Source organism: Aphanomyces astaci, assembly GCF_000520075.1.
Source record: "Aphanomyces astaci strain APO3 unplaced genomic scaffold supercont1.26, whole genome shotgun sequence".
Lineage (NCBI taxonomy): Eukaryota > Oomycota > Saprolegniomycetes > Saprolegniales > Verrucalvaceae > Aphanomyces > Aphanomyces astaci.
Genome location: NW_009798289.1, coordinates 135,706 through 163,010, shown reverse-complemented (window position 1 = coordinate 163,010; position 27,305 = coordinate 135,706). Strand labels below are relative to the sequence as shown.

At 53.9% G+C, this 27,305-nt stretch overlaps 8 protein-coding genes across 11 annotated transcripts; 3 read left to right on the top strand and 5 right to left on the bottom strand.

The window, feature by feature from the left end:
* Positions 1–100: 100 nt before the first annotated feature.
* H257_10034 (hypothetical protein) lies at positions 101–1,028 on the bottom strand. Its single transcript, XM_009836465.1, has one exon. It carries the CDS (start codon positions 879–881, stop codon positions 192–194), a length of 690 nt encoding a protein of 229 aa, XP_009834767.1. The 5' UTR covers positions 882–1,028; the 3' UTR covers positions 101–191.
* Positions 1,029–2,118: 1,090 nt separating this feature from the next.
* On the bottom strand, positions 2,119–3,282 carry H257_10033 (hypothetical protein). The gene has a single exon (XM_009836464.1). The coding sequence runs from the start codon at positions 2,866–2,868 to the stop codon at positions 2,227–2,229; it is 642 nt and encodes a 213-aa protein (XP_009834766.1). The 5' UTR covers positions 2,869–3,282; the 3' UTR covers positions 2,119–2,226.
* Positions 3,270–4,810, top strand: H257_10032 (hypothetical protein). The gene has a single exon (XM_009836463.1). It carries the CDS (start codon positions 3,723–3,725, stop codon positions 4,086–4,088), a length of 366 nt encoding a protein of 121 aa, XP_009834765.1. The 5' UTR covers positions 3,270–3,722; the 3' UTR covers positions 4,089–4,810.
* A 398-nt stretch (positions 4,811–5,208) lies between these two features.
* On the bottom strand, positions 5,209–7,714 carry H257_10031 (hypothetical protein). 3 transcript variants are annotated; one of them, XM_009836462.1, is made up of 5 exons: positions 6,503–7,714; positions 5,970–6,054; positions 5,558–5,918; positions 5,387–5,507; positions 5,209–5,326 (listed from the first exon to the last, which is right to left on the bottom strand). In XM_009836462.1, exons 1-5 carry the CDS (start codon positions 7,686–7,688, stop codon positions 5,256–5,258), a joined length of 1,824 nt encoding a protein of 607 aa, XP_009834764.1. In that variant the 5' UTR covers positions 7,689–7,714; the 3' UTR covers positions 5,209–5,255. The 3 variants fall into 3 exon arrangements, with proteins under 3 accessions (XP_009834764.1, XP_009834762.1, XP_009834763.1); XM_009836460.1 differs by having other exon boundaries at positions 5,558–6,054; XM_009836461.1 differs by having other exon boundaries at positions 5,387–5,918.
* A 107-nt stretch (positions 7,715–7,821) lies between these two features.
* H257_10030 (hypothetical protein) lies at positions 7,822–9,518 on the top strand. The gene is made up of 2 exons (XM_009836459.1): positions 7,822–8,130; positions 8,178–9,518. Exons 1-2 carry the CDS (start codon positions 7,843–7,845, stop codon positions 9,441–9,443), a joined length of 1,554 nt encoding a protein of 517 aa, XP_009834761.1. The 5' UTR covers positions 7,822–7,842; the 3' UTR covers positions 9,444–9,518.
* A 1,014-nt stretch (positions 9,519–10,532) lies between these two features.
* H257_10029 (hypothetical protein) lies at positions 10,533–23,893 on the top strand. Its single transcript, XM_009836458.1, has 4 exons — positions 10,533–16,014; positions 16,074–16,140; positions 16,222–20,832; positions 20,889–23,893. Exons 1-4 carry the CDS (start codon positions 10,559–10,561, stop codon positions 23,799–23,801), a joined length of 13,047 nt encoding a protein of 4,348 aa, XP_009834760.1. The 5' UTR covers positions 10,533–10,558; the 3' UTR covers positions 23,802–23,893.
* A 206-nt stretch (positions 23,894–24,099) lies between these two features.
* On the bottom strand, positions 24,100–25,468 carry H257_10028 (hypothetical protein). Its single transcript, XM_009836457.1, has 8 exons — positions 25,259–25,468; positions 25,133–25,201; positions 24,937–25,075; positions 24,825–24,878; positions 24,677–24,779; positions 24,503–24,577; positions 24,374–24,431; positions 24,100–24,324 (listed from the first exon to the last, which is right to left on the bottom strand). Exons 1-8 carry the CDS (start codon positions 25,382–25,384, stop codon positions 24,160–24,162), a joined length of 789 nt encoding a protein of 262 aa, XP_009834759.1. The 5' UTR covers positions 25,385–25,468; the 3' UTR covers positions 24,100–24,159.
* Positions 25,469–25,560: 92 nt separating this feature from the next.
* H257_10027 lies at positions 25,561–27,011 on the bottom strand. 2 transcript variants are annotated; one of them, XM_009836456.1, is made up of 8 exons: positions 26,831–27,011; positions 26,694–26,762; positions 26,506–26,644; positions 26,389–26,442; positions 26,233–26,335; positions 26,050–26,124; positions 25,923–25,983; positions 25,561–25,841 (listed from the first exon to the last, which is right to left on the bottom strand). In XM_009836456.1, exons 1-8 carry the CDS (start codon positions 26,969–26,971, stop codon positions 25,653–25,655), a joined length of 831 nt encoding a protein of 276 aa, XP_009834758.1. In that variant the 5' UTR covers positions 26,972–27,011; the 3' UTR covers positions 25,561–25,652. The 2 variants fall into 2 exon arrangements, with proteins under 2 accessions (XP_009834758.1, XP_009834757.1); XM_009836455.1 differs by having other exon boundaries at positions 25,923–26,124.
* Between the last annotated feature and the right edge of the window lie 294 nt (positions 27,012–27,305).

The window sequence follows — 27,305 nt, the reverse complement described above, 5'->3', positions numbered from 1 at the left end:
ATTAATAGTATAGTACTAAACACTACGAATAGTAGCTACTACAGAGATGGCTCGGATGTGTTTTTCTTGCTTCCACATCTCCAGCGTTTAAGAACTCGGGTTGAGGAACAGTACCAGATTTGGATGAATAAGATAAGGTTATACGACTGCACTAGTCGACGGAATAAAGTACAAGGGGCGACTACACACATTCACATGCACCACAGGCTCTTGCGGTGGTCGGCCAAGAGGTCCGAGAGGCGGAAGAGTTGATGGAGTCGAGGGCGGACGTCCGACAGGTTCAACAGGTTCATGAGCACTTTGGTCAAGGAATCCAACGTCTTGTCGTGGATGTCGTCGTAGAAACTTGGGACCGGAATGCCATTGCTTGGTTGCGGCAGGAACGACACAGGGTTGTTGTCAACAAGGACGACCTTAGACAAGTCGGTTCGGACCGAGCGCAGATCTTTCATGAAGAACCCGCTCTTGAGGGTACACGACGTGCGGAAGAAGTGGCCTTTGAACAGACTCTTCGATGGGTCCAGCGCTTCCAAAATGGGCCGACCGTACATTTCAAGCCCAGCCGTGAAGACATAGACGTCGAAATGCTGGCTGGCTTTCTGGAGGAAAGCGTCGAGGCCAGGTCGTTTGTTCACCACAACTTTTTCGCCGTCTTCCATGACGACTTCAAAGCATTCGGGGTACTCCTCGCTTGTTTCAGGACGCGCTTCGTCTTGTCGGTACTTGTTGGCCTTGTTGCTCTTGATCTTCGTGTGGACAAGGCATTCGTCCATGTCCAGCACGAGGGCAATGCGCTCACTTCGAATGTCCACGCCTGAAAGCGGCATGAAGGCATCATTCACCTTGGACGCGAGAGGATACTGAGCTACAGTCGCCGTCATGCGGGGCAGTGAGGAGCGAGGAAGAGTGAGGACGCGGACGATGAAAGGCCGACGACAAGCGCTGGCGGGACAGGAAAAGGAATAATGAGCTCATGCGTCGTAAGAGCAACGAGGCGCAGCATGGGGGGTAAAACCTCTGGGAATTACTGTGAGATTCACAAATGCACAGAAAATTTCCATATTGTTTTGATCCTTTTTTTCCGTGGCCGAATCGATGCAGTGTTCGATTCAGCATTTGTATTGAATTTATACAAAGAAATGCGATCAGAAAGCATTGGGCCATGGTTTGTCCCAGACCGTCATTCAAAATAAACCCATCCAATCACATCGTCGCATTCATAATTCTCGAATTCTAGTTCAAGTTGAGTGGCCAATCAATGCTCGCGATACTGCACTGATGTCATTTGCTCCGACGATTAATTGGCCAATAAGAATGTGTAAGTTATTGGATTGGCCAACCTGGGCGTATCTACCGCTCTCCCTGTCCGATGGGACAACAGCCAATCACATCCCAGACATTTTAAATAATTACTTCTCGAATACGTCACATTTTAAGCTTCCACAGTCGTGTTTTTTTACGAGTATTTGGGGCACTGCATTTACCGGGTATTTGAACCCTGCCGAGTTTCTAACGATGCATGCGGCATTGTGGGTACTCACTCTGCATATGGGGTCGAGAACAACTTCTTCTGGTTGGAACCTGCGGAACCTCAACGTAAGCTTCCAAGCCGTCGTCGTAGGCCCAACCATTGGTGTGCATGCTCGAAGTGGCAAGTGGAGCTGCTGGCTCGTTTGAAGGGATGACGTTGCTACATCGAGAATCGTACATTTGTACGTGTACAGTACAGTCTTGTATAATGTACCGTACTTCGTAGTATAAGGGTACAGTACAGTATTTTTGCATACCGGGTACAGTACCTTTGCTCAAACTGCACGGTAAAGTTACGAGTAGCCAAGTAGTACGGTACAGTTGTAACCCGTGTGTACGTACCGGTACTCCAAACCCGAAAGCCGTCGGGTAAATGAGTGTCGTTACAACAGTGCGATGTTGGTCGCGATCGCGAACGATCTCGAAGCCCCCGTCAGATATTAATGCATTCGTGTGCCTCCATGGTTGTGGTTGCCATGTATCAGTCATCACAGGTTTGCCATCTTCGACATTGCCACAGATGAGCCAAAGGAGAGAAACTTCACGTAACTGCCGCAGTACTGTATGTAGCCCAAGCGACAAAAAAGTGCTGAAGTGGTCAACCCACCACCGTTTCCACAACACATTCACATTATTTACGTAGTCGATACAGTAAAACACTACTAAAACATCACATAAAGTCCACAGCGCGCGCGTTTACGCAGCATGGCACGCCAGCGCAACGAGCAAATCCAATGGCGCCATCATGGCGCAAGGAGTGGGCGGTTCCTGGGGATGTCTATGCAGTCGCCTTCGCTTCATACTGCGGACCTCGGCTTGCATCACATCGGCTTTGACCTCGCTGCTGTTCTTGTGGAACGCATCCTCCAGTTGCTTGAGTTCCTTCTTACGCAAGCGTCGCATTTCAGGTGTGAGGCCTGAGAGCACAGATGCCGTCGGGTCATACCGATGCATGCCAAGAATCCCCGATGACTTATCGAACTTTTTACTGAGCCGCATCGGTGAGCAGTTGAGCTTGAGGCTGAGGTATTGTCGAAGAAGAATGCCAGTGGCGGCATCTGACACCAGGCCATCCTTGAAGTCGGCTGAGAGGCGAAGGGTGTACTCCATCTCAGCCTCTGTCCACCCCCCAGATCGAAGGGCGGTGCGCTTTGGCAAGGATGAAGCTCCGCTGGGCTTGCTCTTACGGCCGCCGTTGGCAGTGGAGCCAGAAGAACGAGACGAAGTTCGGGGTGGCTGTGAGGACGAAGTCGTGTCAGGAGAGACGAGGAAATCAATGCGAAGTTTGTGGTGGCAAGGCGGCGGAATGGCGCCGAGCTGTGTGGCCGTGAGGTTCATTCCTGTTGGCTTTTGTACAATTGCACGTTGCCTTGGACCGACCACTTGCGTTGTGAGTGGGGAAGAGATTCCAACCTGATTCGTGCGATTCAATCTTCAGCCAATGACACTTCAAGTTGTGACGGTGCGTCCCACTATGCCCTTGGCAACGGCAACTTCAACATTGATGTGGTGGCATCCCACTCCCAACGCCACTCGTTGCTCTCATCAAACGTGTATATAGAGAATGCAATATGCACTCTCCCATTCACTCTCCACAACGATTGAAGAACCATGGCCGTACAACAAACCCACCTTCAATCTGTCGCAAGTCTGTTCTAACGTCAAGAGTAATGTGTGTGCCGCCACACAAATACTGTACTACTAGGTTATCGTGACACAGGATCTTAGTAAGCTTAATAGCAGTGTACAGACTGTACTAGGTTACCACGATCAATGCTTTGGCAACCACTCGGTTAACCATAGCTAAATTAACGTTAGTGTATGGGACGTTGACATCAAGGACTGTAGACGCACTCCACGACGTCAGCACTTCGTACAACATGAAGTTTCAAAGAGTCATCAAGCATCGCAGCCGGAGACGACGACGGCTGGGGCGAAATGGTGTCATCTCGCAACTTTGTAGTCAATTCACTGATTTGAGGATCTAGCTCGACTTCGCGCACGGGTTCGGCACTGGTGTCAAGAACTGGTGCAAAATCAGCACCATTCAAGTCGCGGGGTGTCACGTCGCACTCAGACATGGCACCTTCGAGTTGCGAATCGACTGGTGCAGGTGATGGTTTCTCTAGGGACGATGTTCCAAGTGCCGTGTCGGAGGCATCAATGACATCTTCAGCCACGTCGTTCCCTGCATGTTTAGAATTGATGTAGTCGGTGTCTGGGCATTCTGGGGAGTCGTGAACGCCAGTCTCCGTGGTCAGTCCAGTTGCGGCTTGCGTGGCGTTAGCTTTGCCGTGCCACTTTCGGTCTGCGGCTTCTCGAGCTTTGTTGAGGGGACGTTTGAGCCAGTACGATCCCTTCACATGATGCACATACTGACAGCTACGTTCTCGCGATGCCTTGGCGTCGGCTGCAATCCTCTGCAGCTGGTTGTGGACGTGCTTTCGAGTGGTGTCGTGGGATCTCTTGGACGATTGGTCGTGGCGATGTTTCTGCGTGAGAATCGCTTGGGCTCGCTGGGTCACGTCGCCGCTCTTCTCAAGCGCGTGGGTGGTTAGCCCAAGAGATGCTTTCCGCTTGTACCATCTCAAGTCCATTGCCATCGTGACTTGCGCTTTGGCTCGATCCTGGAGCTGCCGCATTGCCACTTTGGTCTGGGCCAGCCGGTCGTGTCGGTTCTTGGGCGGCTCCGTCATGACGCTTCGACGCCACTCGCGCTTGAGTTGTCGTTTCAACGCGTCGTCAGCTTCCGCTTTCATTTGCACCTTTTTCACACGGGCGTTCCAGTCGGACACTCGTTTCGCAGCAATTTTCGCAGCAATGCAGATCGCGTCGTTGTCCCCACGAACGTTGCTTGCGATTGCAGTCTCGTCCGGGCAAGGCGGGGGCGTTGGGATCGGATCCTCTCGACGGCGGCAGTGCTTGCGAATCGTCGCCTCGTCGTACGAGTTGCACACGACGAGCAGCAGTGGTGGCGCCACGACGCCCTTGTCGCAATCTGGACAGGTTGCAGTTGAAGCGATATCATGGGAGTCGTGAAGTAGGCGTGGCACTGCTGTTGGCACATCAGAGTTGTTTCGTTGCTGAACGGCACTTTCAGTGATTAGAATGGCAGACGTCGCCTTGCAAGGCAGGTCGTCGACAGACTTGTCGGCAACGATCTGGTCCAACACGATCTCATCTGCGGACGCCTCATGCTCAAAGTCGGCATCATCTCCGTATTCGTCACAGTCATCAGCCATGGCAATCACTTTTTCTGGCGGGAACACTTGGGAAGTCCTGGTTTGGTTGTGTAGCCTATATTTAGCCCCCAGCAACCCCCCTCGCCGTAGCCAGAAAACAGCCCCAGCAACCCCCCCTCAACGTAGCCCCTCTTTCCACTAGGCAGTAAGTACTCTGTGGAGTAACTGTCAATTACAATCCTTGGGTATGTGGACATGGCTTGGACGCCATAAAAAAACATAGAGGTATGTATTATTGTGCTTTCGAGTGAAATTTCGTGTTGTGGCGTGGTTTCTCGTTGGAATTTAATTCGATTTGATTGGCTACCTCAGATGAGCTCAAAATTATTAGCCAATCAAAACCATCTCAATGAAATTCAACCAATCAGATCGATTGTGGATCGGTTATTTGGTCGGCGCGATTCGATTGCACCCCCTCCACCAAATTTGTATCAAATCGACAATAGTTCCACTCGTGTTATTTGGTTGCTATTGTTCTATCCATCAATAATCATCAAAGTCGTGTTCGTCGTGTCGATGCCACCGCGACCGCTGCTGGCGATACGTCGATGTATCTGTGACGATGCAAACTCAGCCACAACGATGTCAACGGGTATCTATATATCCATCCATACCTCGTTGCCTGGGCAAGTTGGCCACAGCGGCCAAGTTCATGTACCCTTGGTCATCGCGGGCTCTCGCTTTTCCACGGGACGACGGTGAAGGCCACTTGGCTCGGCAATATATACACGTCAGCTACACAACAACAGGATGAGCCATATCCAAAGCCGACTATCGTTTACTACCGGAACACCGGTGGCCCGGCGCGACTTTTCCCATTGGCCAAAGCACTCGGAGTGAATGTTGTTCCCACATTGCTCTTTGCACCACACGACGGGTCTGCCGTCGTCCAGCGCCTCGAAACAAATTGGGCAGTCCGCCGCTTCCAGGCTCTTTTGCTGTACGCCTCCCAAGTCGGGGGTGCCTGGGGAGGCGCCAGACGCGAGCGCCGCGCGGTAATGTGTCACCACTCGGGCGTTGGCCACCGCCGTGGGGTCGGCCTGCGATGCCGTCTCAAAGATTTCTTGCAGTTCCGACGTCAACAGCGCTTTCTGGAACACGTGGGGGCTCGTCGCGGGTACACGGAGGCACTTCAAGTACACAAATCTACTCCAACTCAATGAACAAAAACCTGACTTTAACGGGAGACACACGGACAGGATGTGCTTGCAGAGATTGCCTTTGAGGAAGTCCGGACACGTGCACGCGGGCACGAATTCAATCGACACGGTGTAAATGTTGCCTATACATCATACACACACAAGATCAGAGGGTATCTATCGATCATGAGGCATAGATGACAGACCAAGGTGTGAGAAATAGATGAAAGAAAATGACGAGACATAGATGAAAGGAGAGAACTCTAGATGAAACAAGATGAGGATGGATACCCGTTTGGTCCCAAGGACGGCAAACGTTTGGTGCAGTTTGCACTTTACAGGATAAATCATGCCCAGCAATAGAGAAGCGAAGACGACGGTGGCAATAATATATATATATATATTGTGCTTTCGAAAATCGATTTGATTGGCTACCTCAGAGGAGCTCAAAATTGTTAGCCAATCAAAACCTTCTCAATGAAATTCAACCAATCAGATCGATTGTGGCTCGGTTTGGTCGACGCGATTCGATTGCACCCCCTCCCCAAATGTGTATCAAATCGACAATACATATATGAAAAGGAGGAGTACCCGTGCTGCCAAGGACGGCAAATGTTTGGTGCAGCGGAGACTTCACTTGCTTTTCGATTAAAAACATGCGCTGGTGGATCGCGCGGGCGATGCGGTCTTGGGTCTGCTGGCTGGCGACCGTACGATACCGCGCGAGGCGTTTTTCTGGTATGTTCGAACCAGTCTCCCCTGGTGGCTTCTTCGTCGCCTTGGACTGGCGCGCTCGTTTGGCGACTGGAACCATTGCATCGTCTGTCTTGTCGTCGTCATGCCGGCGTCGATGGGGTTGTTGCTGCGAGGCCAGCGGGACATGCTGTTGATGGTGCGGGGGAAGTTGTGGTAAACCGCCGGAGGGCGAAGGAAATAGCGGCGAGACGGCGGCGCGGCCGTGTAGCCGAGGAGCGGGGGGGTGATGTGGATATGGATTTGTGTGGTTGTCCGCTGGTTCGTGCTTCGACATGTAGGACGTGGAACCGTATGATGGTGGATACAACTGTTGTGGCTGGTGTGTGGCGTCGGCCATCCCAGGAAGGTGTTGGGTATGCTGCTGCTGGCACGGGGATTGCTGCATTGCAGATTGTGACTGCATGGACGCCATGCTAGGAAGAGCAAAACGGCGGAGTACGTTAGTCTGGGGAAATGCGGACGACGATCCAGGCAGCAGTCGTGGCGGCGCCCCTCCTTCAACCTTGAATTGTTGAGAAAGGGGTGCTAGCTGCGGCAACATAATTCGCGCTGGTTGTTGCTGTGTCCTCGCGTGTACATGATGCTCGAGTTTTGGCTTCTTGTCGGATATGTAGTCGTGTTGCTGCCAATGCTGGGACGCGGAGGCTGACGATTCATGCCCGCGTCGTTTCAAGTCCCCGGAAGCAGTCGATGGAGAGCCCATGGTGGCATAATATTGGGGGGTCGAGACTCCGTATGCCATTTGCTGCTGTCGGGGAAAGGTCGGGTGGTAGTCGTCGGGATGGGTGGGTGGAAGTTGTCGACGTTCGTCGTGGTGCTGTCTTGTTGCTCGATGCTTTGCCAACCCTTCATCCGAGACCAGGCCTCTGTTGTTGCAGAACCATCGATCGATCCGTGCGGTGTCCACACCGCCCAACTCGGCGGCGATGTTCGCTCGCCAACCGGCGCATTCCTTCCTTGAGTTACATCCTGCCCGCAGGTGCTTGATCAGCACCTCCTTCTGCGCTGGCGTGAAATACATAACAGATGAGACGGAGGTTGTTGCTCCCGCCATTCCAAGAATATACCCTGCAACAATCTATATTCCTTTATTATGTATGACAGGATTGAAAATGACTACGTCAACACATGGTGGCAGATAACGCACAATACCGATTCAAATTAACATCTTTCCCATGAACAGGAACCCGCGCCGGCGCGAGCCGCCGCCATCGTCATCACGTCTCCGCATCACCATTGGGAAACTGGATGAGAAGGAGGCGATGCATACACCTGTCGGTACCGCCACGCCCAAAACACCACGCGATGCCACGGACGGCTTCTCGACAGGTATCCGCTTGATGAGTCAAGGCGTGGCGTCTGGCATCAGTTCGTTCGTGGTGATGCCACTACTTGGTGCACACGAGGACGGATTATATGGATTTGCAAAGGGTATAGTGGTTGGGAGTGCGTCGGCAATAGCGGTACACGCGTGTACCCACCTTCATACTCTCATACCAGTGGGGTGTAGGCGGTGGGAGGTGGCACGGTGACCGGGGTCGGTCAAATTTTGTGGGGTATTGCCAACACGCCGTACGCCATCATGTGTTCGCACGAAGACAAAGTGTGGAATCCAGACACGCATGAATGGTACATGTACCGTCTCGACGACGAGGCACGACGTCTCTTGACGAGCGACGACGACCAGTTCTCGTCCAAAGCGACAACGTGTGTGAAAGACACCAAGCTGTACGACGTACTCGGCGTCCGTTTCAACGCCACGGACGCAGAGATCAAGAAAGCCTACCGCCGGTTGGCCATTCAATGGCACCCCGACAAGAACCTAACTGATCCTGCGAAGGCGTCGCAGCAGTTTCAAGAGCTCAGCTCCGCGTACCAAGTTCTGTCGGACCGTCGCAACCGCGCCGCGTACGACGCGCGGGGGCACGACACGACGACTCCCACCTTCACAGATGACCAACTGTACGCCATGACGATGCAATGGGTGTTTGGCAACGAGCACTTTGAGAACTTTGTGGGGGACGTCAACATAATGCCCAACGACTTTTTCGGCCACGACGAAGTCTCGAAACGGGTTCAGAATCGTCGCGAAGTGCAATGTGCAGTGTTCTTGCGGGACCTCTTGGACGACGCTCAGCGTCCTAGCCCATTTACCGACAAACAGAAACACGCAAACTTCCTCGCGACTGTGGCGGCATTGGCCAAGGACTTGAGCTCGACCAAGTTTGGCGCGTCGTTGCTCCGCGTAGTTGGCGTCATTTACGAAGAGCAAGCGCTCAAGCATTTGGGGTTCCGGAACAGCGCGCCGGCGGGACTCGGGCTGCACAACATCGCCAAGTCGGCGAGAAAAGTTGTGTCCAGGTATCGAGTCGTGGCGTCGTACATTAGTGCGTTTCAGTCGGTGGTGAAAGCCGCGGAAGTGAATTATCATGCGATGAAAGCTCAGGACGATCGCATGAAAGACGGAGATACCAGTAGTCGCTCGGGCGAGCAGGAACAACTGCTACACCAAACGTTTGGCAGCGTGCTCGAAATCGGATGGCATTGCATCGTGTCCGACGTCGAAGCCACGATTCGAGGAGCGTGTTTCAAGCTGCTCAAGGACTCGGCTGTGTCGACCTTACACCGAGACCGACGCGCGAAGAACTTGCTCATCATGGGCGAGATCTTTCAAGCGAGCGGACAACCCCCCGAAGCAGGATTGGCCGAAATTCTAAACAAGTTGCTCCAATTCAAGCAATCGATGAAGCCACCTCAACCCACGTCGGCGGCATGATGATGGTGGTCGTACATGTGTATTCTAGCTTCCAACAATAAGGATGCAGAGAATGGTACTCGTTTGAATCGTGTAGTCTCAGTCTTGGTCGTAGCTACCATGGTTGCAAAATCTACCGTGGTAGAGGACCGAACATGATTGGACATATAACTGACACTGCGAAAAATAAGCTCGTACGCTTTAGACACGTCCTAGCGCCCCCTAGATACAAAGAGAGAGGTTCACGGTCACTCCTCAAGTACTACGCGCGATTGAAGTATGGCCCCACTAACGTTACTGGAACTTCAATTTGAACCAAGAAAAGCTGGGCGACCATTGCACCGTTGGGTTTGCCATTGGATGTTGGACAAAGTGGCCGCCAGCAAGGCGAAGATCGCAGCCAAGAAACAGTTGACGTTTACTCGACATAGCAACCAAGAAAGTCAAGTTCAAGTCACGACGGACATGTCAACCGAACACAATGTATTGTGCCAAGGCCGGCAAGTTGCACGCGCATGAAGTCGAGCACAAGATGTTGAAGACCGATCCGAACGGCGCGGTGCCACGACGTTCAAGCTGGTCGAGTTTAGCCTGCTCAAGCACACTATAGAGCGATAATGTTGAACGGTTCAGGTACAGTAGGTGACACCATGCATGCAGTCCGACGAGATTCCATACCAGTAACGTTAGGGTTGTGTAGATGTAAATTAGAGTAAGATTGACATTGCATTTTGACTTTTGGGTCAGACAAAGGATATTTGTGGTAACGTTAACGTTACGACGATTCCGTTTTAAAGTCCTAACTTAATAATAATGTCATAGACACATGAATAGAATCACATGAATAGAATCAGTACGGCAAAGTACCTCGACACTTCGGCTACTTACTCCATGAGAGGCAATTTTGAACCCCGAAACCCCGGAACCCCGAAACCCCCCTTTCGGTCGAGTTGAAGTGGCAAGTTAGTGGCGTGACCTTTCTGGTGAGCGACAATCACTCTTGTTCGGGTTGGGAACATTATATTATGTAAATCCACTTGCGTTTTGTATGGATAAGTTCTTGATTTGAATAAAATGGGCTCCCATGCGGTCATTGAGAGGAGAACAGCAGTCAGAGTTTTGTGGACGTTGTCAACATGTCTGCGGCGTTGGGTTCCAGCGACAAGGGCGTGGAGGAGCTGAGTCAGAACGACTGGCTTGCCATCCAGCTGCCCAAGGAGATCCTCAGTCACGGAGGAAAGTTGGCACATCACTTCCGCACGCTTGCCCTCGACGCGCAGGACGCGGTGAAGCGCGATGTCCTGCGGCGATTTGACAGCCTGAAGAAAGAATCCACGAAAGAGTTTCCCGCGACGTTGTTTGAAGGGGAAGATTTGGATCGCATTCGTATTTTCAACTCCAAAGACACGGCCGAGCTCAAGTCCTTTCAAACGTCAACCCCGTCGGCCGTTCTCAGGGAATTGCAATTGTGCCAGACGCCAACGTCTGCCAACAACCATCAGGTTACATGTTTCCAAACATCGTACTGCTTTCAGCGACATCTAGACCTTCTCGCGCGTTGTGTCCACGCATCCTCTCGACCTGATCCGAATGCCAACACCAAGTACCCCGTGTCTGCGCACGACCCGGCCATTTTCCCCGAAAAACTGTTTTCCCTGGCGTCGTGTCGTCTGCAGCTGGAAATGCTGTCGTCGTTTCGACAAATCAACCCAACTTTCTACCGAAATGGCATGCACATCCTCATCCGAACGGTGCTGGAATGTCCCCCTCAAGCTCTGCAACACATCGCCCCCAAGACGGCGGAAGCGGCCATGTTGCAGTCCATGTTTGAGTTTTGCACGCACGTGATTCAAGACTCGAGCAGTACGCCGCCAGAGAAGCTGTCTGCGTTGTCCCTTCTCCTGGCATTGGGGGAGTCGAGCGGCCTCGCGCGGCACCTGCTGGTGGTCGTGGAGTCGCTGCTGTTGAACCGCGTCGGCGCCGACTTTCCGGACGACACGTTTGCCTCTCAAGTCACGGACGTCGTCGCTCGCTTTGAAGCGTATCGTGTCACGTTCGACCTGGGCTCGATTTCGGCCAAAACGATCAAGTCCATCCGGCTTCAAGAAGACGACGACAGCGTGTGCGGCACAATTGCAAGCGACGGCAAGTACTTGTATGCGTTTACGGGCCAAGGGCTGTCCAAGCTAGGCACGGGGTACCGAGGCACGATCCTCGGTAATGTGTACGCGACCCAGCCGCTCGACACGTTTATGGAATGGCTGGGGTGGGACGCCTCGAAAGAGATCCCATACTTTGTGTACGTCGTGCTCGTGCAGCAGAAGCTGTTTGTGTGGTTTGTCCGGCGACAAGTTGACGCGAAGATGGTGCCGTTCTTGTTTGAGTTGTCAGTCGACGACTTGGACATGGTGGCGCGCGACTGCGACGACGCGGGTACCGTCGACCTGATTGAGAACGCCACCAACGTCGAGTTTTGCAGCGACGGCTTGCACATGTTTGTGATTGCCACCACGTCGTCGTCGTTGTCGTGGCGAAAGCTCGATCCCGCCGACAATTGGGCGTGTTTGCAGCACGAAACGCTGGACGAGTCGCATGTTGGCAAGGAAGGCCGGGACATGCTGACAGGTGAGATGCTGCCGTTCTTTTACACGAACGGCCACATCTTGACGGGGACGCTGAAGAAGGACAAGAAGCTCAAGGAACTGTCGATTGCGTTGGCAACATCTGTGGTTCAATACACCGAGTATGAGAGCGCTCTAACTCCCCACGCGATTTGCTTTGACGCGCCAAACAATCTGCTGTGGAGCACGTCGGCCAAGTCGGTGCAATGCCATGCCAACACGGGCACCCAGGTGATTCTCCGCCCCGCCCGCGTTTTGAATCCAGCGTTGGTGGCCGCCATACAACCGCAGTCGCTTACCAGTCGAGTCGTGGGGTTGCGGCTACTGTCCCATCTGGAATCGATTGTGGACGCATACCTTCCAGACGACATCAACCACATGGACGTGACTGGCCACGCGGCCAAGATTGTGTTTGCCGTCGACGTCGACGAATCCACGTTCAAGTCACTCATGAAGATGGTGTCATCGTTTGCAGACGCAGCAGGAGCGTTGACAGAGTGGCAAGAGTACGTGGTCGTTGTGTGCTTGAAGATGCTGTCCCTGAATACGCTGCACTGGCTCGTGCACAAGACACACGCGATCGCGGACGTTGTGCTCAAGTTGAACTTTCCCGCGGTGCTCAAGTCTCTGATTGCCACGTCATCCAACAGTCACATCGTCGACGCCGCGCGAATGCTGTTTGTGCTGTCGATTGACATTTTCCACACGACCATATCGGCGCAGTGGCAGCTCCTTGTGTCGTACATAGACAAGTTCCACCACAAAACCCTGGCTCCAGAGGAGCGGTCGGTTGTAACGCTCCTTCTGGACCGGCTCGCGTCCAAGCGCAAGACGCAAGACGCCGTCCAGGAAGCTGCGACCGCCGACTTTGACGGCATGCACTGGTTTGAGAAGCTGGTCCAGTTGTCCGTGGCGAACATGTCGCTTCAAGTGGCCAACGACGAAGACAAGAGTTTGGTCGAGGTGGGTGAAAAGCTCACGCACTTGGTGCATTCAGTCGTCCATGGCGTTCTCGGGGGGGTGTGGGGGCACATTCTGCCCGTGTCTGTGCTGCTCGACGTGTTTCGCATTGTGCTGAATGGATGCATCGACATGTGCGAATTGGATGGCACGTCGACCGATCTGCTGGAATCGTCGGTGCTGGGCCAAGTGGCCGCTTCTTTGGTCGGGTTTACCCAGACGATCCTCGTAGCTGACGGACAGCTCGACAACCGCGACCAGTGGGAGGTTGCAGCGTTGACGGATATGACGCGCCAAGTACTGTCGTTGCTCGAGAAACTCGTGCCTCTCGTCGCCAGTGTGCATTCCGACGACCAAGAAATGTCCATTGACGTCCAGTACGTGGGCAAGTCGAGTGTGGACATGGAATCGGCGCACGAGTACGCCAATGATACGCACGAACTCAAGGAACTGCGGCTGGACGGCGCCACGTCCATGACGATCACGTTTGACAGTCGCTGCCGCACCGAGCTCAACTACGACTACGTGACATTTTACCACGACCGGTCGTGCTCGGCGTACTATGGCGACGAAAAGTACTCTGGCCGAGACTCGTCATTCAATTGGCCAGGAGTCGGGTCGATTCCCCCCCTCGTGATTGAAAGCGATAGTTGCGTGGTGCTGTTTCACTCGGACGGGTCCACAGTTGACTGGGGGTTCAAGTTCACAGCGGTAGCCAACGTATCGGAAAACAATGTGTCGCTGCACCTACACTGGCTTGTGGCCGTGGAGGAGCAGCTCACCAACTTGCTCTCGACCGTCGCAACCCTCGGATCGACGTGGATGCCGCTCGATGCTGCTTTGGAGACGGATCAGGCGCAGTTTCTAGACAATGATTTGCTGCACGGGGGTGTCGACGATGCCACCGACGACGACACGGAAGTGTCGGCGTTCTTGCGCGAATTGATCGAGCTGAATACGCCCGACTCACCGGCGGCGCATGTGGCCAAGACGCTCAAGCAGCATACGATTCAAGACCAAGGCGCAGTGGCGCACATCAACCGCGCCGTGCGTGCCGTCGCCGCCGCCATGTTGCATCACAACATGTCGAGTGTGGATGCATACGCTCTAGGCCAAGGTCGCGCCTCGAACCCCAACCCGGCGTTGCTCAAGGCGTGGAAAAACGCTCAAAAGATGCGCAATTGGTTTGACGTGGGCGATGCCAAGCGGCCGACGCGGCACCCCGACGAGTCGTCGACTTCCCCGCCATCTTCTACGAAACCAAAGCTGACCCGGCAACCGTCGGCGTACGTGGGCGCGTCGGACGATTCGCTGCGGACGCTGTGCGCCAACGTCGAGGAACGGGCGACCTTCTTGCTGTCGCTGGCCCCGGCGTCGTTCAGCTTGGCGACGGCGTCCGACGACCCGACGGGGGCAAAGAAGCGGTGGAACTTGCTGGCGCAGTATGGCACGGCGTTGAAGCAGGGCGACACCAACGCCGCGGCGATCCTCAAAAAGTGGCATCTCCTCGTGGACGAAGTCGAAGCGGCCACGGAACTCAAGCGCAAAATGCTGTATCGAAAGCAGTCGGCCGGGCGATACCAAGGCAGCCACGAAAAGACCGTGACGGAATTGGTGCTCGAGTTTGTGCAGAGCGACGTGGTTGTGTCCGACTTGGCGGCGGCGGTCCAGCTGCGGAACCGCCGCGCGCAATTCCGGTTGCTTACGCTCACGATTCTGTTTCGAACGTCCGAGATCAGCCGCAATGGCCGCCTTCTACACACGTTGGTCGAGCGCGTGTCCACGTCCTTGTCTGAACTGGATGCGAACAAAGTACACTTTTCAACGCACACCCACGGGTGCTCGCTGTCGCTTCGAAACAACTTGCGAGGGGAGTTTGCCAAGGTCCTCCAAGTGTTTGCAAAAGTCCTTCGCCAGGTAAACAGTACGCCGCCGCTCGTCGGCAGTGTCTTGAAGTGCATTGCCATGGATTACGACATCAAAGAAGACGCCCATCTGCTCTTCCAGAGTTCCATTGTCCCAGCCGTGTTCAACTTGTTGCTGTCGGCCCACCCGGTCGTCCGAAATGCCGCCCAAGCCACTGCCCGCGTCTTGTTGGAGCGGTTCATGGTCAAGGAAAAGGAGTCGCATGTGCAAAAACTACTGTGCACCCGTGTGCAGCATTACGTGGACCAAGTGCATGGCTCCGTCGGGGGGGCGGGGGTGTTCCTCCCCCAGCAAGCGAGTTTCTTCACCTCGGACGCGGCGTCGTTTGTGTCTTTGGGGCTTTGGGTATATGTGCCACGAATAGAGTGGCGACCCCTCCGCCAAGGGGACCTTGTCGTGGTGGGGCCCCAGTGGACCGACGGCCCCCAAGCACAACCCACGGGGGTTGTCCTCGCTGTGCATGGCAACGACATCTCCGTCGAATGGCATGCGCAAGGGGCGCAAAAGGCCAAGAAAGGATTCCACAAGTATGACGTGGCCAGCACAGTCCTCGAAGTGATCCCGGCCGACCAAGACCCCCGCGGTCAAATTTTGCTGCGCACGAATCACACCGACACCCCGTGGGGGCAACTTTGCCTCCGATTGACCACAGAAGTCAAACTCGAAGCCTCCGTGAGCCTGGGTCCGTCGCAGTCGACGACCATCATCGGCACTGACCCCATTCCAGTCGACACATGGCAATACGTTGTGCTAAATCGCGAGAACGACGTGCTTCAGATGACGATCCAAGGGGAAGTCGCCGCACAAGTGCCGCTGTGCGACGTGCTCAAGGCGCACGGACCGACCCACCCAAGATATGTCGTTGAATCGGCCCATCCTTTCCATGGCCAAGCCGAGCAATGGTCCTTCTTCCCCGTGTCGATTCCGAACGCTACGCTCGTCCGCATCACGTTTGACGCCCAGTCCAACTTGACCCAAGCGTCCAATTACATTGCCATCTACTCGGATGTGACCATGGAAATTGCATATGGGGAAAACATGTACAACCAAGCGTTTGGCAACTTTCCTGGCGTCGGCGACAACACGTACACGAGATTCTTTGTGTGCATCTTGGACGTTCATATTGTTTTCGTAATATGGTTAGGGGGCTTGAGATTCCGTCTGGTGACTTTGTTGTGGGCTTGTACACTGAAGATACGTCCGAATTATGGGTAGGTACTAACTTCTACTACATAGCAACGTCATGTGTAGTACACATATTACATCTCGTTTTAGTCACTCCCTTGACTTAGGGATTTCGCATCACGGTGCAAGTTGTGGAAAGCAGCACTTTAGATTTCAATAATGCCAACAACAATACCCCGTTCCAAGTGTACTTTGGCGAATCGCCGAGTCGCGTGTCCAACGAGAAGGCGGCGGCGTGCTACATTGAAGACTTCAAGCTGTTTGACACTGCCCCGCCAAGCGGATGTCCGAAGGCGACGCCGCCGCCGCCACCGCATTTCGAGTTGGAAGTACATGCGTCGGAGCTTTGCCTCCACGCGCTAAGCTTGGTCAATGTCTGCCTAGTCAGCCAAAACGAATATGGAAGCCAAGTGATCTCGCCATCTGCGTCCTTGCACCACGTGCTGGACCTGGCGTTCTCTCCGACGCTGCCTGTATCTGTGCGATGCTGTGCGACTACTGTGGTGAGTCGCCTGCTGTCCAACGCTCAAGTGGATGTGGCAGACTTGGACGTGTACATCGCCAAGGCATTTGCAACGCTAGCGTCGACTGTGGACCCGTGGGCAAACAAGCCATCGCAGCTGTTTCGTCCGTCGGCGTCGGATGCAATGTGGCTATCGACGTGCTACGCGGCGTTCCTACGCGCCTGTTGCCATCAAATCGACTGGGGCGGGTCCATCTCGACGACGTTGATGCAAAAACTGACAGATCCCCATGCTTTCGATCAACGTTTGGCGGCATTGGCCGTTCTGGGGGGGACGGTCGATGGTGTTTTCGTAGGCAGTCGCGTCTCTTGTTTGGTCAAGCGCGACGCAGTGGAGGTGGGCACGCTGTTGAAGTTTGAGTTGGTGGGCGGCCAGCGCATGGCTCGAGTGCTTTTCGACATGGACATGACCAAGGTTGATTCAATCAATTTGGACAAGATCACAATGGCGAACAAGCGCACGCCGCTGTACCTGACGACCTTGTACGATCGGCTCAGCCCGTCCATGCACGCCCTCGTCGACGTCCTACACGGACTGAATGTGTCGGCGTCTTCTCCCACCCAGCAGCAGCAGCATCTGGAAGCCCAATCGCGACTGCTAAAGGCCATTTACTTGCTCATCCAGCATCAACCTCAAGCGTCTGTGATTCCATTGCTGCGACCGGCGCTGACGGAGCTGGCGCTGTCGCAACATGACGGGATGTTGCTCGGTGTGAAACCCACACAACAAGTGTTCGAGTCCAGACATCCGTACCGCGACGGCCAAGACGTGTATGAAACCGTGTTTGTGAAAAATGCTAAGTCGCTCAGGATTTCATTCGACGCAGCGTCTCGCACAGAACAAGGGTGCGACTACGTGACGTTTTACAAGGATTCGTCGCACTCGCAGCGCTGGGGCGACGACACATACAGCGGCCGCGACGGGTCGGAGAATTTCCCTGGTTGCGGGGGCCGTCCAGCTCTGGACATCCCAGCCGACTCGTTCGTGTTGTTCTGGCACTCGGACAGCTCCAACAACGACTGGGGGTATAAGTTCACCGTCGAAGCCACGTACAAGGACATCCCTGCGTCGTCGTTCTCCACGGGCGAGCTCAATCAACGCATGTACCATCTGTCTGAAGTCATGTACGAGCAGCAACAGCATCAACCGCCCATCAAGTCGTCCGTCGCGCCCGTAGACTTGAAAGGTGCTGCCAACAACGTCGTCGAAGTGGTCCAGCCCGATCAATCTACACGATCGCAGGACGCGTTCAGGGACTTCAATCATGAGAAACCCATCGTCGAGTGGACCGTGGAGGTGCCGGCGTGCACTGTGTATGAGACTCAAGCTACGTCGAGCGCCGTACTTGCGACGTTAAGTCGTGGCGATGTGGTAACTGCGGTCGAGTTCACGGACGATGGCTGGGTGCACCTTGATCATGGTGAAGTGTTGTCTGGGTGGTGCCAACTCACCGAGCCACAGTCGCTCCGACAAGTGGCTTCCCATCCATATCTAGAGTTTTCCACGCGCCTTCCAGGCTGGGACGCCGTCTACACGCCACTTCCAAAGCCCGACGAGCTCACGACACCTAAACGCGATGACACGGACTCGTTTGAATCGCATTTCAACGCAGAAACTATTGCATTCACTTCAGCGGACGCGTCGCCGTCGATCCTGTTGGCGGAATTTTCGCAGTCCGCGACGGTTCAATACGCCAAAGAGTGTTTGCGGTCGTACGTGTCGTGCGGGCTCCACGCCGACGACTTGTCTGTGGCCACGTTTGGGCAGTTGGCGCAATTGTTTGCACTGGAAAAGACACCGATCGCCGACACGCTGGGCGACCGGCTCAAGGCCCTGGCGTCGCAGCCCGAGTTTGCCGCTGAGATTGTGTCGTTGCATTTGTCCGCCGCCGCTGCCGTCACCCAGTCCCTTCCCCGTCGCCAAACGTTCGCAAAGGTCGTACAAGACATGAATCGCGATTCGATCGAGACGATTTACTTCCCTGGCGCCTCGTCCATTCGCATTGAATTCGACAAGGACACGCATTGCCACGAAACCGACGAGTTTGTTCGTGTGTACGACAAACAGGGCGTCGTGGGCTCCAAGTACCAAGGCCCGAAAGGAGGGGGATGGCCGGGGGTGGGCACCGCCGAGCCGCTGGTGGTGGACTCGGACACGGCCATCGTCCAGTTTGAATACGTCAGCGATACCGGCGCCACGCGGCTGATTAGGTTTACCGCGTACGGCGAATACAGACGAGACCGCGCGCCGTCGCCACCGCTGCTGCCTCCAGACTTCCTCGATGTGATTCAGTTGTCGTTGTGGGTGTTTTGCCTTGTGGCCCCGTCGCCCGCCATTCCTAGCACGTCGTTGGCGGCCATTGTCGACATGTCGTTGCAGCTATATCAAGTCATGCCAGAGCGAATTCAGGCGCATGTGATCGCGTTGTGGGCAGCGCTCCTGACAAATCCGTCGGTTTTCAATGCCTTGACGGCGTGCCAGATCAAGGCTTGGGTGACGTTTGTCAAGAACAAGCTGCGCCTGCAACACGAGAGCGACCTCCGCCGCCAGTCGATTCTCCTGCAGCGGTTAGTGCAAACTGTCGTGGACATGGACATGCACTTGAACGAGTACCTGCTGCACATTGAAGCACTCTCAGACACGTTTACGAACTTTGAGTTTGAGTCTGGCTCGACGCTAAGGACCAACATTACCGCCGGTCCGGTCCTGCTTCGAACTACTCAAGGTGTGAGCTCCGGACGACATGCATGGGACATTCACATCCAAAACATGACAAGGCGTGTGGATATGGGGATTGTCGCGCATGCTTCAGATGCCTTTTTGATTGCATTTCCTCAGGACGTTCCATTAAACCAAGGCGATGTCGTCGGGTTCGAGCTCGACTTGCATTTGAACGTGGTCACATTCAAGCGGAACGAAGCCGTGGTTGGTTCCCAGCCTGTGGGTGTCGTAACCAGCTCCCTGTACCCGGCTGTTGTCCTGCACGACCTCGTCTGCGACAGAGTGCACATCACCAAGCAGCCCCCGCTCCGAGCGCAGCTGTGGCCGTCGATTGCTCAAAATCCACCGTGGTACAACAAGCTCGTGTCGTCCGTGCGTCTGTTGCGTGGCCTGAACGCTGCGGATTCGCCCAGCACAATACACATTTCCAGTCCAGATTCAGAGGGAAGCATCCCTGGAGCCGAAAAATTGCATGTGCATGTCCGTCCAAGTTCCGTGCTGGCTCCAGACACCCTCTTGGCACTTACCAACCCAAAAACCAACTTGTCTAGCGTGTTGGTGGAAAGTGCCAACCATTTGCTGGCGCCGTCGCCCCATCTTGAAGCCCAAATTGCACCCACCGACATGGTGTTGACGCTTGTGAGTCGTGGCAGCGATTGGCAATATGGCAATGACGACGGCGCTCCAGGTAACGTGGGGGTGGTGCTGAGTGTGGAAAGTTGGCAAGGAGTAGCCAAGTCGGGTGTTCGTGTCCAGTGGCTCCATAACGACACTTCGGCCATTTACCGCTATGGATATCACGGACTGTACGACGTTCAAGCTATTCCAGCAGTAGAAGCGATGAACTCGAACGCGGTCGTGGTGGACGGCGATGCTGTTCAAATCCATACCAAGCCCAAGCCACAGACATTCTTCAAGGGCAGTTTGCACTTCGACGGGACGCAACAAGTGCACATTCCGCACTTGCCATCCCTTGACCGCGATTTTACAATCCAGTTGTGGGTTAAGCTAGACAAGGTCGAAGCCAGCAGCATTTTCCACATTGCGAGCGAAGACCATGCGTGGTGGATGGGCTTTTCGCTCACGTCATCGCACCAATTGACCTTTACCATATGTGACAAGTCGGAAGAAGCCATGTCTGTGACAACGTCAACCGACTTTGAACGAGGAGGGTGGCATCGCGTCGACGTTTGCGCGTGTGGATCGATGATCGCCGTTCACTTGGACTCCAAGCTGCTAGGTCACCAGCGCCTTGCTTCGAAACTGACCCTCGAGTCGTCGGCATGCCGCCTCACGTTGGGCGCGAACCCGTCGACGTCGGTGCAAAAGCTGCACGGACACATGTTTGGGCTGCGGATTTGGAACGCTCCGTTGCACTTGCGCGACTACTCTGAGTTTTTCATCAACGACGAGCGCCATTTAATCGACGAGTGCCCTACCTTTGACCAGTTGGCGATCCAGAGCTCTGTGCAGGTAGGTTTGTGTCTACATATATAGTTTTCTGTACTTATTCATGGACAAACTTGTAGATTCCTCCACGTTACAGTGCTTCTGTGGAAGCGATCCCGCGCGCCATCGTGGCCAAGTCCCAAGCGCTGTCTGCGATGACGTTTGACAATCAATCGATGCATTTTGCCAGCCTTCGAACCAAATACCTGGGCATCGTGTCGCCCACGACGTCAACACATACCAAAGTGTACTATGAAGTCACGTTGTTCACGGCGTGTTGTGTGCAAATCGGGTGGTCGTTCAAGGAGTGCGCGCCGTCGGGGGCCACCAGTGGCATCGGCGACTGCAAATTGTCGTTTGGACTCAATACTGTGGCCCAATCCAAGTGGCATGGCGAGCGAGAGCACATCTCAGAGGTGCCATGGCAAGCTGGAGACGTCGTGGGGTGTTTACTCGACTGGGATGCGGGCGTCATGACGTTCTCGGTGAACGGACGAGTGCTGGACAATATCTGTTTTACAAGGACAAGTTCCAGTGGTTCTGGCGGTGCGACCCAAGAAATCAACTCCCCCACCGCGTCCATGTTAGGCGGATTGTGGGGCGACGAAGAAGAAGAGGACGAAGGCGACGTCGTGAATCATGACGATGTATGCGATGACAATGCGAATGATACTGCTGCCACCACCGATGCCAATGTCGAAGCCGCCGGAAACGAAAGAAATGGAGCACGCCCGACGGTTGTCAACGGAGATACAGCAGTCGACAACCCTGCAAATATCCCCCACAACGTTCCTGATGAGATTGCATGGTTAACCAGCAATGTTACCGTCGACGAACCGGCGGCTTTGACCGAATCGACTGCTCCAAGCACGACCGATCAAGTTGAAGTGGAGCTTGAACCAACTGCAGAACTCCCCGACACGGACAACGACAAGCCAACGAACTCTGCGACAACGTTGACGACGCCCATCTCGGACAACGCCTGGCTCCAACACGGTGGGATCTACCCGTCGCTATCGTTTCGGAGTGCCGACGGCGTGCGGTGGAACTTTGGGCACACGCCGCTGCTACACTGCCCTCCAGGCTATGTGTCCATCGCCGAAGCGACGCAATTCCTCGACCGCCCCGTCGAGTTTGAAAAGTACGATTTCGAAGAAACCAAGTGGCAAGACGTGGCGTTCCGCCATCGCGTGAACGAGACCAAGCCAGCGTTGGTGGGCGAGTGGCTGTGCCTAGACGGTCTCGGCGACAAGGTGGCAGACTCATCGTCGCATAAACGCCACGGCCATGTTGCCAAAGAGGCTTGGACGTCGGACGTGCTGGCCCCGGCGTGGAACTCGGAGGTCGGGTATGCCCTGACGATTCGCCCAGTGTTTGTCAAGGCAAAATCGCTGCTATCGTATCCGTCGTTGTTTGAACCGTCACCAGTGCCTGGACGGCAGAAAGAATACCTCGAAATCGTGCGGTATGTCAACTCGGTGTGCACGGCGCGGTCGATGTCCCTTCACGGCCTCTTGACGGCCAAGTGGTCCAGCCTCGCCCCTGACGCCGACGCTTTGCTTCGGTGGCCAAGTCTGGCGGAATTGACCGAAGCCAAGGCCGACGTCAGCGGTCTATTTCAAGTACTCGTCGAATTCAACACGAGAATCCGCGACACATTGGGGTTTGTGGAACTGACGAGCTCGACCAGCCGCTTGGCGACGCTCGTGTCGTCGGCTCGGGGGTTCATCTTTGGCTTGGTCAAGCACGAACTGTGGGATATGGTGCTCGAGCAAACTAAAGCCCCCACGTCGCCCGACATGGCGCTGACCTTGAATCGACCAAAGGCATCACGGTGGAAGCCAGCAGTGGGTAGTAGCGCCGACTTCAATCGATTTGCCCTGTTTGCCCAAGCTTATCGGGAAACGCTCAACTGGGTGCCGTCCATCTATTGCAGAACCAACAACCTGTACGTTGTGACGTTTTTGGGCGAAAACTCCATTGACGCTGGGGGGCCATACCGTGAAACCCTGAGCCAGTACTGCGTCGAGCTGCAAAGCAGTCAGTTGCCGCTTCTATTACCAGCGCCAAACGGCCAACACAACGTCGGCCGGCATCGAGATGCATGGGTGCTGCATCCTAACGCCCATCAGCACCACGCGGGCATGCTCGTGTTCTTCGGAAAGTTGCTTGGCGTGGCCATTCGCTCTAAGTACTGCCTCTCACTCAACCTATCGCAAGTCGTGTGGAAGCTGCTGGTTCAAGAGCCCATCACGCTCGACGATTTGGAAGCCATCGACACACTCGTCGTCAGCTCGATGCGGTCGCTGCGTACGATTGAACAGAGCGGGGTCACGGAAGAGATCTTTGCCGACATCATGCACGAAACCATGACAACGTTGTCTACGGACAACCGCATGGTAAACCTCGTGGACGGCGGCGACTCGATTCCCGTGACCTTTGCGAATCGACATGCGTTTGCAGACTTGGTCGAATCGTATCGCATGCACGAGTTTGACGTGGCTGCGGGCTTTGTGCGCCAAGGGCTGGGCATGGTGGTGTCCCTTCGCTTGCTTCGGCTGTTTACGTGGGCCGAGGTGGAGGTGCTTGTGTGTGGGCTTCCAGAAGTGGACATTGACTTGCTCGAAAAGTGCACCGAGTATAGCGGCTGCCACGCCACCGACCAGCACGTCGTGTGGTTTTGGGAGGTGCTGCGGGGGTACAACCAAGAAGCACGCCAGGCGTTTCTCCGGTTCGTGTGGGGTCGCTCCCGCCTGCCGCGGTCGGTCCAGGAGTTTCAGAGCGGCCAGCAGTTCAAACTCCAAGCGTTCGAGCGACACCCCGCCGATATGTACATGCCCGTGTCGCACACGTGCTTTTTTTCGCTAGAGTTGCCCCGATACATGTCGCTCGAAGTGCTGTCGTCCCGTCTCACGTACGCCATCTACAACTGTGTGGCTATCGACGGCGATACCAACACGATGCAAGCAAATCAGCTGGGCTGGGAAGACTAGACCTTGCACAACCAAGCTAATAATGTTCTGGTGAATGCAGTACTTACTACATACTATTATAGTGCATATGTATGAGTGTTGTTTGAACGCTGATACTATCTGTTGCGCGCATTTGCAGAAGGGTTTAGCCAATCAGATTGCCGGAAACCATTGTCGAATTCGTGTGTGGCTTCAATTAGTGTGATGTACCAATCACCACCGGACACCTTTTTACATACAAAATTCAGTACAAGATCGACATAGATTTGGCGATTCTGCACAAAGGTCCAAATCTTGGGCAATTTAAGTGGTTAACAACAGCGTTTCAAAATTTGAACCCATTTAGTATTCAACGGCGAGATCGAGTGGCGTTATTCCCCTACACTTGTTTGTATGACATTTGCTTTTGGTACGCTTTTTCCAGTTGCAGGTCGTCCATCTCGTCGAGTGCTGCGTTGCCGGGGGGGTCGAGTGCGGCCAGATGGGCTTGTACCAGAATGCCAACCAGCGCCAAGGCCACCCATCCTCCAATGTAATAGTAAAACTATAGTGACATAAACGTCAAGTAAACTCGAATGGATCCCACGATGTACCGTCGACGGCACGGACGATGGAGCGTCGTTCGGGTAGGGATAAAACGTAGGCGGAAAGCTACGTACGTACGGCCAACGTGAACGATCAACGATGAACGTGGCTTGATAGTAAAGGACGAACTAACGTACTTGCCGACAAAGTTTCCAATGGATTGTACAACCCAATACGAACCAACCCACGCCGTGAGCGCAATGTGGCTGCTTCTACTCGAGAAAATGGAAATATTAGTAGAACAATTTGAAAATATTTAAAATAGAAAAAGTATTGCGTCGTTGGGTCATTGTGATGGGCAAGAACTGTACCGGCCGGAGAAGACGGCCGAAAGGCCGAGGAGTAGGCCAAGCAGAGCCATGACAACGTAGCCGAGAGTGTTGTGGTTGGCGCGGTTAATCGGTGAATCAATGTCTACGGCAAACATGTTAGGCGAATACAACAGCGAACATCACCTACTGTGGAGCCACACTACGTTGAGAACCGACCCAATTTGCACGCCTAGCGCCAATCCTAGGCCCAACACGTGCATGATGATGATTGCCAACATTCTAAAGAAGGCCATACGTACCGAAGAGGAACTTCATAAAGAGCCGCAACATGCACGTGAAAAACGCAAAGAACAGCGTAAATCCGATGGCTGTGATGAGGTTGAGGACTGGAGTGTGTTTGCCAATTGAGTCGGCAATCGCGTCCCCAATGTACCACCCCTACGATGTCGTTGAAACATATACATTAGGATCAAGAATTGGGGTCGAGAGACGGACCACAAAGCCTCCCAAGATCCCCCCTTGCAGAATGAGGGACGTCGAGAAGAACTTGCTACCCAGAAACGTCTAGGCAATGCGTGAGTGAGGTTAGCGTCGGGCATGATGATGATTCTGGAAACGTACGACAAACAAGTTTACAAGCAGCAACAGCACGCTACAGGCCACCACGATGGTGTGCAGTGTATTGGCGTCCACGATGATGACATTCGCATTACTAGTAGAGAGCAACACGCTCGGTGAGTTTAGCATCGCAGGCACGGTCACAGATGGAGAGAACTCGGCACTCGTTCGTGGATTCCGTCGGTCACGGTTGGTTGTTGCGATCCAAGACCGTTACAAAAGTGTAACGTCGGATATGGATCTTTGCGGGTCATATGTAAACACTATTTTTGCATATATTGCTTATATATTTTAATCCATGTTGCCACGGGTTACAAAGTGGAGCATACTCCACGAAATGAATTAACAGATTATCAGCCCATATGCAATTTCTCGAAAATATAAGCAGCCAACAACTTCAAACGGACACATCTTGCACGTTTTTGTACGGGGTGTGGCTTTTGTGCAAGTCCTTCTCCAGGCTGATGTCGTCTGCATCGTCAGGGTCGACCATGTCGTGGTAGTTGCTGTCAAACGTGGTCAAGTGGAGCTGTGTGGCCATGCCACCCACTGCCAAGAGCACCCACGCGCCAATGTAAATGAAGTACTAACAGCAGCGCCATTACATCAACGATATGTACCATCGTCGATGACGCTAAGCCTAGAGGAAGACTACTAGTAGATGTACCGAAGTGGACACCGTCGCAGTGCGCGCGTCTTGCGGAAACGGATAGAAGAGGGATGGGAAGCTACAAAATATGCATGATCCCGACGGCAACACAAATAGACTGCACATTGTAGTCTCAACAACGTACTTGCCGAAAAAGTTGCCTACAGCCTGAATGACCCAGTACGCCCCCACCCACGCTGTGAGCACGATATGGCCCTTTCTACACATACACACCAATTAGGCTAACATTATGGCTAAAATGGCATGTCACGTGAGTCTTATTGAAAGTAATCGAGTGACAGGTTCACGACAGCAGTACTGTACCAACCTGCCAGAGACAAAGGCCAGCGCTCCCAAGACGAGTCCGACTGCTGCCATGACGACGTAGCCAAGGTTGTTTGGGTTGCTCTCGTTAATACCCAAAGTCAACGCTACGTACATCAAGAAGCGGTCGCATGTGATACAGTTGCAGGGGGTGACGTACAGTGTAGCCAGACGATGTTGGCAACCGAGCCAATTTGAACCCCCAGCGCAAAGCCTGCATGTGACAAGGTTGGTCATGTTGGAGAAAGAGGAGCGATATTGGATCATACGAACGAACCAAAGAGGAATCGCATGACGCCTTTCATGCAACATGTAAACACGGCGAGGAAGAGCCCCAGGACTATCGCCACAGACAAATGCACCATGACGCTCTTGGTCTCAGACGAATCGGCGAACGCGCTGCCAATGTACCATCCCTGCCATCCTCATGAACAAGCGATCGAGTGCATAGAAAGACGTAGGTACCATGTAGCCTCCTAGAATGGCGCCTTGGAGCACGAGCGCCGTCGAAAAGTGCTTGTATCCAAGGAACGTCTACGGCCAAGGGTTGCATGGTGAGGAGAGAGAGGTGTGGTCAAGAAGCAAGCGCGACGACGACATACGATGAAGGCGGCGACGACGAAGAGCGCGATACTCCCCAAGATGATCACCGCGCGGAAGGATGTAGTGTCCAGTGCATCTGCCTCTAAGAAGATCGCCTTGGGCGACGAAGCCCAACGGTCCGCAAGGAAAGCAGGCGACATGCGTTGGCAGTTGATTTTACGGTCGCACCGATGATCGTGACCAAATTATGGAATAGCAGTTACATAACCGATCCCGTCCAAGTTCAGTGAGTACTATGTAGTAATTGTTAATCAACTTGATTAACTGTTAATTAATTGTTAAAGTATACAAGTGGTTATCAAAATAAATCCACCAATTATATCTATGTATTTGGATCTGGCTTAACTTTGATTGGATGCGAATACTTGTCACTTAACGCTCATTGGCCAGATTAAAGACAAAAATACTATGTTTAAGCCAATCAATAAACGACATTGACGGCATTTCAACTTCATAAAGCACACTTCAACACGA

Bases quoted from the DNA above. Each gene is read 5' to 3' on its own strand.
- H257_10029 (XM_009836458.1), top strand. From the start codon at position 10,559: ATGTCTGCGGCGTTGGGTTCCAGCGACAAGGGCGTGGAGGAGCTGAGT. The intron at 16,141-16,221 runs GTAGGTACTAAC...CCCTTGACTTAG, and splicing joins AAGATACGTCCGAATTATGG to GGATTTCGCATCACGGTGCA. The intron at 20,833-20,888 runs GTAGGTTTGTGT...ACAAACTTGTAG, and splicing joins CGATCCAGAGCTCTGTGCAG to ATTCCTCCACGTTACAGTGC.
- H257_10032 (XM_009836463.1), top strand. From the start codon at position 3,723: ATGTTTAGAATTGATGTAGTCGGTGTCTGGGCATTCTGGGGAGTCGTG.
- H257_10028 (XM_009836457.1), bottom strand. From the start codon at position 25,384: ATGCTAAACTCACCGAGCGTGTTGCTCTCTACTAGTAATGCGAATGTC. The intron at 24,432-24,502 runs GTACGTTAGTTC...GTACGTACGTAG, and splicing joins ATTGGAAACTTTGTCGGCAA to CTTTCCGCCTACGTTTTATC. The intron at 24,325-24,373 runs GTACATCGTGGG...ATGTCACTATAG, and splicing joins CATCGTCCGTGCCGTCGACG to TTTTACTATTACATTGGAGG.
- H257_10031 (XM_009836460.1), bottom strand. From the start codon at position 7,688: ATGTATTTCACGCCAGCGCAGAAGGAGGTGCTGATCAAGCACCTGCGG. The intron at 5,508-5,557 runs GTAGTAAACGAT...GTTGTTGTGTAG, and splicing joins GCCGGGCCACCGGTGTTCCG to CTGACGTGTATATATTGCCG. The intron at 5,327-5,386 runs GTATGGATGGAT...GCATCGTCACAG, and splicing joins CAACTTGCCCAGGCAACGAG to ATACATCGACGTATCGCCAG.
- H257_10027 (XM_009836455.1), bottom strand. From the start codon at position 26,971: ATGTCGCCTGCTTTCCTTGCGGACCGTTGGGCTTCGTCGCCCAAGGCG. The intron at 26,443-26,505 runs GTTCGTTCGTAT...TGTCACATGCAG, and splicing joins CGTCATGCGATTCCTCTTTG to GCTTTGCGCTGGGGGTTCAA. The intron at 26,336-26,388 runs GTACGTCACCCC...TGATGTACGTAG, and splicing joins CAACATCGTCTGGCTACACT to CGTTGACTTTGGGTATTAAC.
- H257_10034 (XM_009836465.1), bottom strand. From the start codon at position 881: ATGACGGCGACTGTAGCTCAGTATCCTCTCGCGTCCAAGGTGAATGAT.
- H257_10033 (XM_009836464.1), bottom strand. From the start codon at position 2,868: ATGAACCTCACGGCCACACAGCTCGGCGCCATTCCGCCGCCTTGCCAC.
- H257_10030 (XM_009836459.1), top strand. From the start codon at position 7,843: ATGAACAGGAACCCGCGCCGGCGCGAGCCGCCGCCATCGTCATCACGT. The intron at 8,131-8,177 runs GTACACGCGTGT...AGTGGGGTGTAG, and splicing joins GGAGTGCGTCGGCAATAGCG to GCGGTGGGAGGTGGCACGGT.